This window comes from Lolium rigidum, chromosome 5 (assembly GCF_022539505.1).
Source record: "Lolium rigidum isolate FL_2022 chromosome 5, APGP_CSIRO_Lrig_0.1, whole genome shotgun sequence".
NCBI lineage: Eukaryota > Viridiplantae > Streptophyta > Magnoliopsida > Poales > Poaceae > Lolium > Lolium rigidum.
Window position 1 is genome coordinate 205,637,768 of NC_061512.1, and position 13,434 is coordinate 205,651,201.

The 13,434-nt window shown below is 40.3% G+C and overlaps 1 protein-coding gene and 1 long non-coding RNA gene across 2 annotated transcripts; one reads left to right on the forward strand and one right to left on the reverse strand.

The window, feature by feature from the left end:
• The first annotated feature begins 1,807 nt into the window (after positions 1 to 1,807).
• On the forward strand, positions 1,808 to 11,297 carry LOC124655264 (prostaglandin reductase-3-like). Its single transcript, XM_047194186.1, has 18 exons — positions 1,808 to 1,862; positions 2,048 to 2,221; positions 2,655 to 2,836; positions 3,366 to 3,471; positions 4,563 to 4,639; positions 5,338 to 5,425; positions 5,983 to 6,172; positions 6,566 to 6,692; positions 6,778 to 6,858; positions 7,656 to 7,757; positions 7,924 to 8,019; positions 8,139 to 8,213; positions 8,585 to 8,704; positions 8,886 to 9,014; positions 9,442 to 9,519; positions 10,337 to 10,423; positions 10,802 to 10,888; positions 10,981 to 11,297. Exons 1-18 carry the CDS (start codon positions 1,808 to 1,810, stop codon positions 11,029 to 11,031), a joined length of 1,905 nt encoding a protein of 634 aa, XP_047050142.1. The 3' UTR covers positions 11,032 to 11,297.
• A 315-nt stretch (positions 11,298 to 11,612) lies between these two features.
• On the reverse strand, positions 11,613 to 13,108 carry LOC124651220. Its single transcript, XR_006987317.1, has 2 exons — positions 13,004 to 13,108; positions 11,613 to 11,957 (listed from the first exon to the last, which is right to left on the reverse strand). It is a non-coding gene; the product is annotated as an uncharacterized LOC124651220 (long non-coding RNA).
• Between the last annotated feature and the right edge of the window lie 326 nt (positions 13,109 to 13,434).

Here is a 13,434-nt window from a genome sequence, read left to right on the forward strand (position 1 = left end):
CACCCTTCATCAACGAGCCACCATTGCAATATGCACTCAGCACCCGGATGAATGTAACACTGTCAGGCTTAGCTTTGCTTCTTTCCATATCTATCCTAAATAGCCAAGAACTACATCAATATTCATCTTCCTAGCTTTAGCAAACTAGTGGATCCATTCACCTTGGCTAAGCAAGCAATCTTATTGTACTACATGCCCATCACTGCATTTGCAACTGGGGTTGAACCCCAGTAAAATGCTGCAGTGGACCGGACGCACATCAGCACATGACGTAGCACCTGATCATCATGTTCAACACCACCAATGCCCTGTGTTGCATTTCGTCGAACAGAATCCATGCCCAGCGTGGTGTGTACATGTCCATCGGCAAGCTCACGGTCTACGCTTCCCACCACCCCTGGGCAGCCGTGCCACGCCTAGACGCCGTCACGGATGTGCTCTGCCTCCGACACATCGCTCCGGTCTCTGGTCACGCGACAGGCCCGGCCACCCACAGCTTCGACGCCGCACTTCGAGGCTACCGACGGCTCCACCTCCTCTGCATCGGCCAGGTGCTCCACTGGGGGTGGCCTGGAGGTCGCTGGAGAGCTCCATGTCACTGTCAGGGATGGTGGCGAGGGAGGAAAGGTAGCGATCGGCGCCGAGTGCGGCCTCCATGAAGATGGCGTCCAACATGACAGGAGACAGGCGCCGTGGCGGAGAGAGCACGCAGCAGCCGTGAAAACATCTGCTGAAGCCGGACGAAGGAAATTGACTACGCCGGTGCGTCGGCGGCGGCCGGAAACCTAGCAGAGAGGGGAAACGGACGGGTCGGAGAGAGTCAGATGAGAGAGAGAATGACGGGCGAAACTACACATCTACCCGCAGTAAATAAAAATAAAAGTTTAGTACTTTTCAGTACTTATTTTCCAGTACTTTTCAGTACTTCTATTTTTTTCATCGGTAGATTGACTAGCTTGGACGGTTCCTAAAATCCCCAACCATCGTAAAACTTGTATTGATTCAAATGAACATATCCTATAGGAACTAATCTTATAGAAATCTTGTAGTGCAAATCATATAAGAAAAAAAATTAGGCCATACCTAATGAAAAATTCCTTTGCTACAATCGAACACACTCCATCTTCCAGTAGGATTCAAGTATGCATGACACCTCAATCCTATGCTTTTTTCTATTGCTATACTTTTTCCTATCGTACGAATCAGTGTATTTCAGTCTTCCTTTTGCGCATGCATTCCTATCTTACATGTTTTTCTGTAATTCTATGAACCAAACAAGCCTTAAATGTATTAGGCTTTCTTTGGATTGCAGGAATCTTTTGTGTTTTTTTTGTATGATTTCAATGATACAACCAACTATTATTTAGATTTGTATATTTTTTAATCCTGTAGGATTTGATACAATTCTATATTTTCCATTTCTGCTTTTGTGTTTGTCGATCCTGCGATGCAAAGAGCCCTTTATACAAGGACTAATTTTGGCTGAACTTTAAAGAAATTCAATTCCCACCACAAGCTGGCGGCGCATCGTCTCGCCGTACAAACCAAACGGAAAGAAAGCAGAGCGAGGCATGGCGAGATTAACAAGGGAAAGTGGGCGAGTGCGCCACCGCCGCCGCGTGCCTGGCTGCCACCTTCCCTCGTTGCCGCCGCCTGCCCCCCTCTCGTCAGCTCCGCCGGCCGGGCGAGTCGTATACTCCAGCACCTTCCCGGTTCCGCCCTCTCGCCCACTCCGTGTCTTCCTCGCCTTCTTCTCCGCTGCGACTCCCAGCCAAAACCTCACCGGTCTCCCCGCTGCGCCGGCGCGATGAAGCTGAAGCCTGGCATGTCGGCCCTCGTCACCGGCGGCGGCTCCGGCATTGGTAACGATCGAGCAACCCTGTCTCTCTCCTTGTGCTGTTCTCTTCATGCTCCACCTCAGCCCTCTGCCTAAGAGTCACAATTGATTTTTTTTTTTTCGGAATACAATTGAATCGATTTTTTCTAGGAAGAGAGTTTTTACTACATATTGCACGCACGGTCTAACAATTCTTATTTATTTTCAAAGGGGAAGCGCTTTGCATTGCTCTTGCACAGAAGGGTCTATTTGTGACCATTGTGGATTTCTCTGAAGAAAATGGGGGACCAGTTGCTTCCTTAGTTCAAAAGGAAGGCAACCAGTTCCATGGAGATTCTGAAGTTCCATCTGCTATATTCATCAAGTGCGATGTTACTGATGCAGGTAATAGCAATTAGTTTGCTTGCGGTCCTACATAACTTTTCATACCAAAGTTATAGCTTGTTTATACTAGAGCTTGGAGGCACCCGTAAAAATAACATATTACCATCATAGCTAAAGTATATGTAGCATTAGGCTTGTGAAATTTAATTAATTTCATTCAATAAATTTGTTAGGCATAATTCATACAGTATAGTTCACTGACATGATGTTAAAACCATAACATTTGCTTCAAGCACTATATACTGTTGGAATGGCATTTGTTTCAGAATAATTATGTAGATTTTCATTGCTTTTAAAGAGGTGATTTTTTTTTTTCGTTGGACTTCTGATTACCTGCCTTATGCTTTCAACATTTGACTGAAATTTTAATTACTCTTGCACTCCATGTTTGCCAATTGCCATGATCTTAAAGTCACACTGATTTCATGTGTAGATGCTCTTGCTGCTGCTTTTGGGAAACATGTACACATGTATGGTGGATTAGATGTCTGCATCAACTGTGCTGGATTTATCAGCAAATCCTTAGTTTATGATGATACATCCAACGGAATTAACACATGGCGGCGTTCTATAAATGTTAACCTTGTTGCTGTTGTTGATGGTACTCGCATCGCGGTAAGTCTGCCATTGACTATTGGAGTACTTTTTCGCCAAGTTAATTTATTTAGTAGCTTGAATTATTTGCAGTAACAGACTGCTGGTACTGTATTGCCGTTTATTAACTTAGGTAAATCATTACAGAGATGCACATGGCTTCAATTTCTGCTGATACATTATCCTAAAAATAGTTATTTAGAGAGAACAAAAACTATTTTTTTTACAATAGGGAGAAGAAAGTATTTGGCTTCCCCCCTATGGCCCTATTTTTGCATTATTGGAGGATACTAAGACATATTACTCTTTCTGTCACCATATAGCATGTCCATAAGGTTTCCTATAGAGCAAGAAGTAAGATATAAGTATAACTTTTGATCAATGAAGACTGAACAATGAGGCTTGCATTATTCATGGAGTTTCAACTCTTTGTTTGTGAAATAACTTGAAAGACAATACCAATTGCTATTGCCAGAATGGTTATGTATATTTTGCTCCCTGCAAATGGCATGTGAGCACTAGTTTTTGTCTGATTTTATGCTTACTGCAGACCCAAATAATGCGAGCACAGAAGAAGCCTGGTGCCATACTAAATATCGGTTCAGTTGCTGGCTTATATCCTATGCACTACGAGCCCATGTATAGTGGGACAAAAGGTTCGATCTCTTTTCCATTTAGTAGTAAACTTTAAACGATGTTTTCTTAATGTGTCAATTGTGATGTGGTAAGTGCCAAGTCTAGTGATTCTCTTATTAAAGTAAAATCAAGATAAATACTTACTTGGGCTACTATTCTAATGACACTCCTGAAAGATAGTAATCAGCTGACTTAGAAGTCGTCACGAAAATAAATATGTTGTAACCTCTGTAAAAGAGACAAAATTCAAATGGTATCATGTCATCCTTGTAAATTTGTTCTTGCTCTTTGGTGCCATTGTTGTGTACTCTCGACTGGCATGTTATTTGTGTTGTCTGTGTATCTTGGTTTTGTGCCTTCCTTTTCTGGACCAACGTAACGAGAAGGTAATGATCAAAATTGTCCTACAAACTTGGGAATGGCCTTCTAGAAAGCAAAAATATCGCCTGAACTTTTGTTTTACTTTATCTTCCACAGTTGTCTACTAAATCCACTTCTTAGAGCACCGGTAATCTGCCAACTTTTTGTTATATATATTATGTAGGAGTTCATTGTATTTTTCAGCCATGCTTACATGCATGCATGTACATGGATGTCTACACTTCTAAATGGACCGCAGATTTTTTCGATAAAGGGAATATATTAATATCAATAGATACCAATTACACCCAGCCTCTGCAACAACGCCCCACTCTAATGGCAGTACGGATGCACACAGCCAAAAAAGAGAAAAGAAAACTAAAAAATAAAAGTCCCGCTACAGCCTTCTAGACCTAGCAACAGCAATACAACCACCACCGTGACAACACCTGAAGTACAGCCTTCTACACTTGGGAATGGACCGCAGATAGTTGATCTACTGTTTTCTTTCTTTCAGAGATTGGTAACCGATAAAAAAAAGTGTCTGCTTTATAGGCAGACTTTAATTGCTTTTGCAGTTAGACATATATTGTCATTCACAAGTCAAATCTTGCACATAAGTTCATTTTGGCCAAATAAAATGCTCAATGTCTGTTGTACTTCTCTACATGCTGTGTGTTCGTTCTATATATTGTAAGATCTATTTTAAGCGTAGTGTACACAATATGACCTCAAACTTCGTCTTATGTAGGTGGTGTGGTTATGTTTACAAGATCACTTGCTCCATTAAAACGCCATGGCATTCGTGTCAATGTTCTTTGCCCTGAGGTACTAAAAATTTGCATGAGCCCAGGAACATATCTTACTTACTCATTTGCGGACTTAGTTTATTGTACCTACATTCATATTGTGTCTTTTTTTCCTAAACCGGTGAACATTTTGTGATTGATTTTGTACTATGTCATGATAGACAATGGTAGCGTACAAGCTAAATTAAATTGAATATCCAATGTGAATGCTCACTATTTTAATTCGTTTTTTTGTTCCTTCTGTGTTGTATCGCCTCTTAGGAGGCATGTAACCGTAAACCTTCTATCTATCCAATGAAATGAAACACAAAGGATTTTTGCGTTTTCTCGAAAAAAAGTGCAGAAGAGCTTTTAGGCCCCTGATGTCAGCTCTCTTAGGGTGACCGGTGCACAACTAAAATATTATATGGTTTTCTTTCTTTAGCCAAGTTAAATTTGTATGGGCACATGGTTCCATTTTGTTTAGCAAGCAGCATGCCTGTATGGACCAATCTTATCTATTGTTCCATCTGAGGGAATTAGTAAATGTCACCGAGAGTTGATATTCCACATTTCTTAGTTGATTGCTGCTGGAGCATATTATTAGACTTTAGATTTGTCGTAAACATACTAGGTTATCATTTTATTTCATGGTTAATAGCTAAAAGGGACAAAGACAAGAGTGATATTCCATCTGTGTTACTTATCCTGACAAATATTTGGGACTGTTGTATGCAGTTTGTCGAAACTAATATGGGAGGACAAGTAAGTCGCGTATTAATAGATGCACTGGGTGGGTTTTTGAAGATGGAGGATGTTGTTACTGGTACACTGTTTCTCACATAGTTAAGCTGTAACTAAATTTCTAATTTGTTCACCAACTTTCCGATCATAATCTGTTGTCTCAGGATTACAGGTTACAGTTGAGCCTTAGAAGAGTCATTCTGGCGCTCAATTGATATCGGGTGTTCTAATTGATGAAAATGAATATGGATGTTGTTTTTCTATGTGAAACATGTGCATCTACTATTACAAATTGACTAAACTATGTCTCCAGACGTGAGTTCTTGTTTAGTTTTCAGATATCAATAGGTTAAAGCTCTCAGTATTAAATTATACATCTGTTCTTAGGCTATGCTAGCCATCTGTGCTGGTAGGTACTAGGTATGGATTTCCTGCCTTGGTTACCTGCTACCAATGCAGCCTCAAGTTCCTGTCTCAAGTGGCACACAGCTGTGCAAGCTCAGGGACCTATTTTGTACTTCACTATTTTTATATCTAGCGAGCTACTGATATGTCATAGATGTATATCTCTTGCCTATGATGTTTTGTCTTTCTTTTGATGTTATCTGAAAGGGAAATTACCCCTTCTGTTTGGGTTAGGTGCATTTGAGCTTATAGAAGATGTGAGCAAGGCTGGTGCTTGCCTTTGGATATCTAAAAGAAGAGGGATGGTATACTGGCCAACATCAGAGGAAGAAAAAAGTTATTTGGTTTATTCCTCGAAGTCAAAAAAGACATTAACAAAGAATGTATTTCCTAGCATCCAAACACCTGAATTCTTCGAGAAGATGTAAGTATAAGTGGTTCTGCTATATTATATACATATTTTTCTAAGGACTTGTGGAATATTTTCATAAATAGGAAACCAACGTCTCTGTAGTATTTCTTTTATTGTTGGAGTCCCTCCCTAAAATGGTTAAAGCCACTGGTTTGATCCCTTAAGTAGACAATTATACGGTTTTTGGGTGCATTATTGCACAGAACTTCCGCGGTATATTAATTTTTATGATTTTATCATATGTATTCTCTCTTGATACAAAGTTATTGGTCATTGTGTCCTAGTCATGCTGAAATATTTTGGTCAAAACAATGCCTGTCAGTTCTTACCATGCTGATTTTTATGGATATTCAGAAGTGTGTCTATTTTACTAATAGGTGTTTGTATTTCATGATGATTCTGTAGAGTTGCTCATACACTCAGCCATAATTTCCGCAATGCTACAAGAATTGATCGTGTGCGACTGAGATTGCCCATGAAACCGCATAGTGCTCTTGTTAAAATAATATATGCTGGTGTAAATGCTAGCGATGTAAGTCCTTTTATTTGTATTTTGAATTGCTTTTACTTTGGGTTACATTTGTTAACCTTCAAAAAATGTTAATGATGTGTTCCAGGTGAACTTCACTTCCGGTCGTTATTTCAGTGGCAATGCTAAAGAAGCTTCTGCACACCTTCCATTTGATGTTGGTTTTGAGGTAGCTGATACTCCCACATCCTGTTCTGTATAAAACACACACACACACACACCGTCTTTTTGATTTCCTAAATTCCCAAGCATTGTAATGCATCTGATAGTTTTACGGTGCTAGCATAGCAAAGAAGTTTCTACTAAGAGCCGATTTATCAGCCTTTTATTATAAAATATTCAACTTGTTGCGAAAAATAAATCGTGTTCATAACTTCTCGGGGCCGAGCTAACTGCATCATCGGTTCATCGCACAAATTATGGTTTATCCGTTATTGCTATATGCTTGCTTGAGTAAGGGACTGAAGGGCAAGGGTAGCATGCTCGCTCTTGATCGACTAGCTGTACACTCTTTCTCCTGGTGTAGATACTCTGAGGCTGCTTCTGGAGAAAAATGGGAGGCGAGGGCTCCTTTTCTTTCGTGCTAGTGTAATCACAAAAACATGGAAACTCCTTGTGAGGAGTTAATATCAATAGAATCATAGACCAGAGCTTGTAGGCCTAACTAAGTTAGCCTTGTAGAGTTTTTGTGTATGCTCCCGTCTTCTCAACGGGTTCTTCTAATATATAATGACGCATGCTTTGGCATGAGTTCGAGAAAAAATATCAATAGAATCTAATAATATGGGAACCACCTGGATATTTGAAGTAAACATAGAACTCAATAGCATACCGATTCAAAATGCATCCATCAAATCATCTTGTACTTTTAATGATTTGATATGGCATTTCTACATAAGTCCTTAGTCCTTACATTTTGACTGAAGATATTAATATATTTTATTTATGAAAAACCACTATGTGCAGGCTGTGGGAATTGTTGCTTCTGTTGGAGATTCAGTGAAACATATCAAAGTTGGCACTGCTGTGGCCCTTATGACCTTTGGGGGCTATGCTGAATTTACACTGGTACTGCAATGAAAGTGTATTTTTATTACTGAACAAATCACCAACTAACTGTGCCCGCTTTTAAATGAAATCATATAGGAGTAGAACCTTTTTGACTTTTTACGTTTCAATAAAGTTACCTCTGTCTGGCTGTTACAGTTTTTGTGCTTACATTTCCTACTAAAAGGTTCCAGCCAAAAATCTACTTCCGGTGCCAAGACCGGACCCTGAGGTCGTCGCTATGCTGACATCAGGATTAACTGCTTCAATTTCTCTCGAAAAGGTTATCTTGCTACACCATGTGTGATTTTGAGCTCATTTTCGGTCAACCAGATTTTTAGTTCGCTTCTGGAATATAACTTACTTCCTCGTTTGGTCTGGGTTGATTTCTGCTGCCTTTAGTCTGGTCAAATGACATCTGGGCAAGTTGTTTTAGTCACAGCAGCTGCTGGTGGAACAGGACAATTTGCTGTTCAGGTCAGTTGATGGAATTTGGACTTTTGATGCCATCATTGTGGCTTTATTCATGTTTGATGCTATTCTCAGTTGCTCATCTACTTCTGTAGTTATCTAGGGGAACAAATATAATGCCTGATTATTTTGTTTTTGAAATTTGAACAAGATAACCGTGTCATGCAGTCGGAACAACGTAGAGTTTGTCTTTCATTATTAACTAGCACCTGGGCCATGTTTTGGCCCCTTACATGTACATTTCATGCATTGAATCTGATATTTCTAGGAAATGGGCAATACCATCATGTTTATTCTTTTTTTTGTCCTGTTAACATATTTTGTTATTATGAACAATATCCATATGTTCTGAATATTTTTTTCCGTCACTTCACTAGCTTGCAAAACTAGCGGGTAACAAGGTTGTTGCTACATGTGGTGGCGCAAGTAAAGCTGCACTTCTGGCTTCATTAGGAGTTGATCGAGTCATCAACTACCAACATGAAAAGATCAAAGATGTATGTAATGTCTCTAGTCAATGTTTATTGTCATAGTAGTGTCGCTGATATGAGTAGCTTGAACTTAATGAACCTTCATTTATTACACCCATCCTTTGTTTTTTCTTGTCGAACTTTAGGAATTGATTTCTGTCAAAAAATAAAATTTAGGAACAAATGACTGTTTGACTGTTTGGTTCAGGTTCTGAAAAAGGAGTTTCCGAGAGGTGCAGATATAATATATGAATCTGTAGGTGGCGATATGTTTGACCTATGTTTGAATGCACTCGCGGTCCATGGACGCCTCATTGTGATTGGCATGATCTCCCAGGTATATTTTTGGCAGACTCCGAACCTGCAGTTACCCATTTCCACTCTGATGGTAACTTCAGTGGGATAAATAGAATATGGTTAGTTTGTTCCATGTTTCACCCAATACAATATTTCATGGATTTTGAAACAAATGAGCAGTTGAGGACTGGTTTGCAAAGCTCATTAATGAAGTAAAGAAACACCCTCTGGGAATATTTTGAATTGTCGCCCCAAACTGATTGTTAAATTAATCCATTATGCATCTGCACTAACTGTCGGGTAAGTGTTGGTCTGCTATGATTCTTTTGATACATATCTGATTCTTTTTGTCCTTATACTTGGTTTTAGTATGAAGTTTTAGCTTTCCCGCAAAAAAAAGTATGAAGTTTTAGCTTATCCCTGTAATGTATTGATATCACTATAGTAGGAATCTTTGATATTTTCAGTATCAAGCAGACGATGGATGGACGCCACGGAATTACAATGGGTTATGTGAGAAGATTCTTGGAAAGAGTCAAACTGTGGTATGTATGCACAGCAGAATACTGGAAATTCTCAGTTTGCATGCACAACATGATATTTCCCTTTTTAATAACTGTTCATGACAAAGCAAGAGTTTTACTAAAGTTGAAGCTGAATGAGCGAAAATACCAAACGGAACCTGGGTACACGCGCACCCAGTTATGAAAAACTCAAAAAAATACTATTTAAAAGTTTCAAAAAAATGTGAAGTAAATTTTTGCATGTTCACATTATGTTGATACTTACCCGTGTGTGTTTTCACGAAAAAATACCATTGTATGTGGCCTACACAAAAATGACAAAATGCAAATTTCGGATCTTGTGAATAGTACAGATTCCTATTCACTATTGTCATTTGGACATTTTGTCATTTTTGTGTAGACCACATACAATGGTATTTTTTCGTGAAAACGCACACAAATATGTATCAACATAATATGTACATGCAAAATTTTACTACATATTTTTTTGAAACTTTGAAATAGCGTTTTTCCATTTTTTGGAAAACTGGGTGCGCCCGCACCCAGGTTCCATTCGTGCATGAATGAGCCACAATATTAGTACAAAAAATGGTGCTCCATTGGACGTGTTGGATCCACCTTTCTGGTTAGCTGTTAGTAGCATGTGTGGAACTGCAAATTCAGGATATACATCAACAGATGCAGCAACATAATTCAACTTTGAATAGTCATATACGGCTCCTACTGTCCCACCTGCCCCAAACTTTACTATGTGTACTCAGAAACTTATGGGGCAGATGTTGAATCATACGTATTGAAGTTGCATCCAATGTGCTCTTAATTTCCTTTCCGATTTCAGGCTGGATTTTTCCTGATTCAGTATGCTGACCTGTGGCAAAAACATCTTGACAAGCTTTTTGACCTGTATGCTTCTAGGAAGTTAAAGGTATGCCAATGTGTTTTTTCTGTTTGGTACTCTCTTTAGTGACGTCAGTCCATAAAATGGCACTAACTAGACAGTTATTTCGAGATTGAATATTTCAACTAGGATCTGCATTTGTCTATTCAGAAGAAATCTCAACAAGCTAGGCAAATAACAGGTCGTTGTTAAAAAAGTTCCCTGCAATCTTAGTTTAAGCAATGGAGAAAGTGCATACTTTCACAGCTTCAAGTTGTCCTTTCTCCTACTTTTAACAAAGTGGATGCTCAATTTAAAGTTGTTCTTGGGTAAATTATCAATTAATACTGGATGTCTCTTCCTCCATTCGATAGTAACTGTAATTTTCTTCTTCAAACTTAATTTATTATGCGCCACACACTGCAGGTTTCCCTTGACCCCAAGAAATTCATCGGTGTTGCTTCTGTGGCGGATGCGGTAGAATATCTCCATTCTGGCAAAAGTGTTGGCAAGGTAGCACCGTGGCCATAAACCCATGACAACAGAAATGCCTGTCTTGTATATTGTATTCCACCTTACATATTTTTAATGTGGGACTTCTTCAGGTCGTTGTCTGCATCGATCCGGCATACAGTCAGACACTTGCTAAGCTGTAGTCTGTACACATCCAGATCTCAGAGTATGATACAGGCAGGATATGTAGAGCGTATTGTGATAAAATTCGTAGGTTAAAGGTACAGACAGCCTTGGGTTCTTCCATTATGTTTCTTGTCTATTTGGGTTAGCCAAACAAATAACTACACTAGTAGTAATTTGTTTCCTTGGCGCTGCAAGGCCTAGGTTTACAGCAGTATAAGCAAGAAAAGAGTATATGAAAGAGCAAAGCATTGACATGGAAATCAACAAGCTTTTAATCTGGGAGCAATGGTGTAATGTTGTCGTATTTTGTTATCTGAATAAAATATCGCGCGGTCCAGTATTGTGATGTATGAATAAGCCGTGGTGGCGCTATTTGTTGGAATAAGTTGTGTTCAATGGTGCAACTTAATGAATGAAAAAAAATATGTGAAAAACTAGGATTATTTGCTGACTCCTCCAGCTGACGACCTGACATGCCCTACAGGCAGAAAGATACGAGGGGCAATCTTCTCTGACATTTGAACACAAACATTTCACAAAATGAAACGCTTTTGCCGCCTCACAGGTTCATAGATGGAACGGGAAAGAAGACAATCTACACAGTAAACGACACATTTTGTACTCTTTCTTTCATGAGACCAACATACGACAAGTCGACAAGGAGTTAAAGCACGTAGTACCACTAAGTTACAACTGAATTCCACACCTAGAAAAGGAAGTTACAAGTGAAACATCCACTGACTTACACGGTGAGCTTTTACACATGATTAGGCGTCTGGTAAGCATAATTACAGCTAAAGCACCACATGGTAGCTACGTACAAAAGAATGATTAAAAGGGTGCCTCTGGCATTTGACTGGCTGTTGCGGCATCCTACAGCCTTACCCGGACCCACTCGTACCGCCCATCCATGGGAGCGTCTTTGACGACGTCATAGTTGTACCTTCACCAAAAGCACAAGATCCAAACGTTACAAAACTGGTCACTGACAATTTAATCTGTTTATTTTTTTTCAAATAATTGCTTGAGCTGAGTTGACAAAAACAAAATTTTAGTTGAAACCTTTTTCCCCCTTTGCCATAAAAAGTTTGGGCCACTAGCTTGGAGTAGAAAGTAGAAACCTCATGGGTGCATGCGGACGTTCGGATTACGAACTACACATAACCCCCTTTTTAAACTATTCGAAAACTGCAATTTGAAGTTTCAAAAAAAACGAGAAAAAATTCTAGATGTAGAAAATAATATACTTTACACACCTAGAAAAACCTCAACTCGAAATACCCCATATTTCAAGCTGCACAGAAATAAATAAAAAATCTGACATCTAAAGTGGTGAACGGTGCAACTCGTCCTCCAAAACCGTTCAGACTTTTCATTTTTGGTAATCCTGGAATATAAGTTTACTACATATTTTGGATTGAGATTTTGTATGTTTGTAAAATCCATATTTACCTACCTCTATGATTTTTTTTAAAAGTGTGAATTGCGTTGTCTTTTTTAAGTTTTGAAAAAACTGTGAATTGAGTTTCTAAAATTTTGTAAAAAAGCGAGTTGCATGCCCCAGCCGGGTTTTTTTTTTCAATAAAAGCCACTCCCCTAAAATTTATCCGGGTGGTGATTTTGTTCAAATTCATACGCTAGCACCAGCAGATGGCCTTTTGAAGCCAATAAAAAAAACACGGCGAAAGAGAATCGCAGGGCAGGCACATGCAGACATGCCGCTCTAGTGGCTTGGCGTTTTTACTGTCTGCGACGGCTGCGAGTGTCAGTGCAACACCACACTGACAACCGAGATCTTCTGCAGCAGCAGCAGCAGTCTCGTGTTAGTTGAGCAGAGAATTTACAGGCCCACTGCTGCTGCTGCTGCTGCTAGTGCATGGTAGCTCTATAAATCCTCAGCCCGAGCCTCGCAGTTTTCTCCGAGGAGGAACTGGGAAGCTAGAGCTGAGATGATGGGCTTGTGATGTGCAGTTTGCGCCGTATACTCACTTGGCCGCGAAGCTCCGCGCCACGCCGCTCTCCGCCGCGGCAAAGAAGGCCTCCATCTCCTCCTCCGGCGGCGGCGTCCTCCCCTTCTTCTTCGCCTTCTTGGGCCTGCACGCGCGGCAAGGAAGAGAGAGGAGAGAGAAGTCAGCCAAGGCGTGCGCGGAATTGAGCTCCACGGAAGGAGCGCAGTCAGTTTCTTTGTGACGAAGAGAAGAAGCCAGGAAGAGAGGGACTGACAAGTCTGCGCCAGCGGCAATGCTGCTCTCGCGCTTGCTGCAGCTCGAAGAGACCGCCGTCACGGCTGCGGCGGCGGCCGTGGCGGCCATGAATTTTTCTTTCTTGGCTCGCTAGCTAGCTAGCTTTCTCTCACTCTTTTCTCCGGCTAGCTCTCTCTCTCTGTTCCGTTGGACGTTGGGTGTTACGGGGGCCGGGCT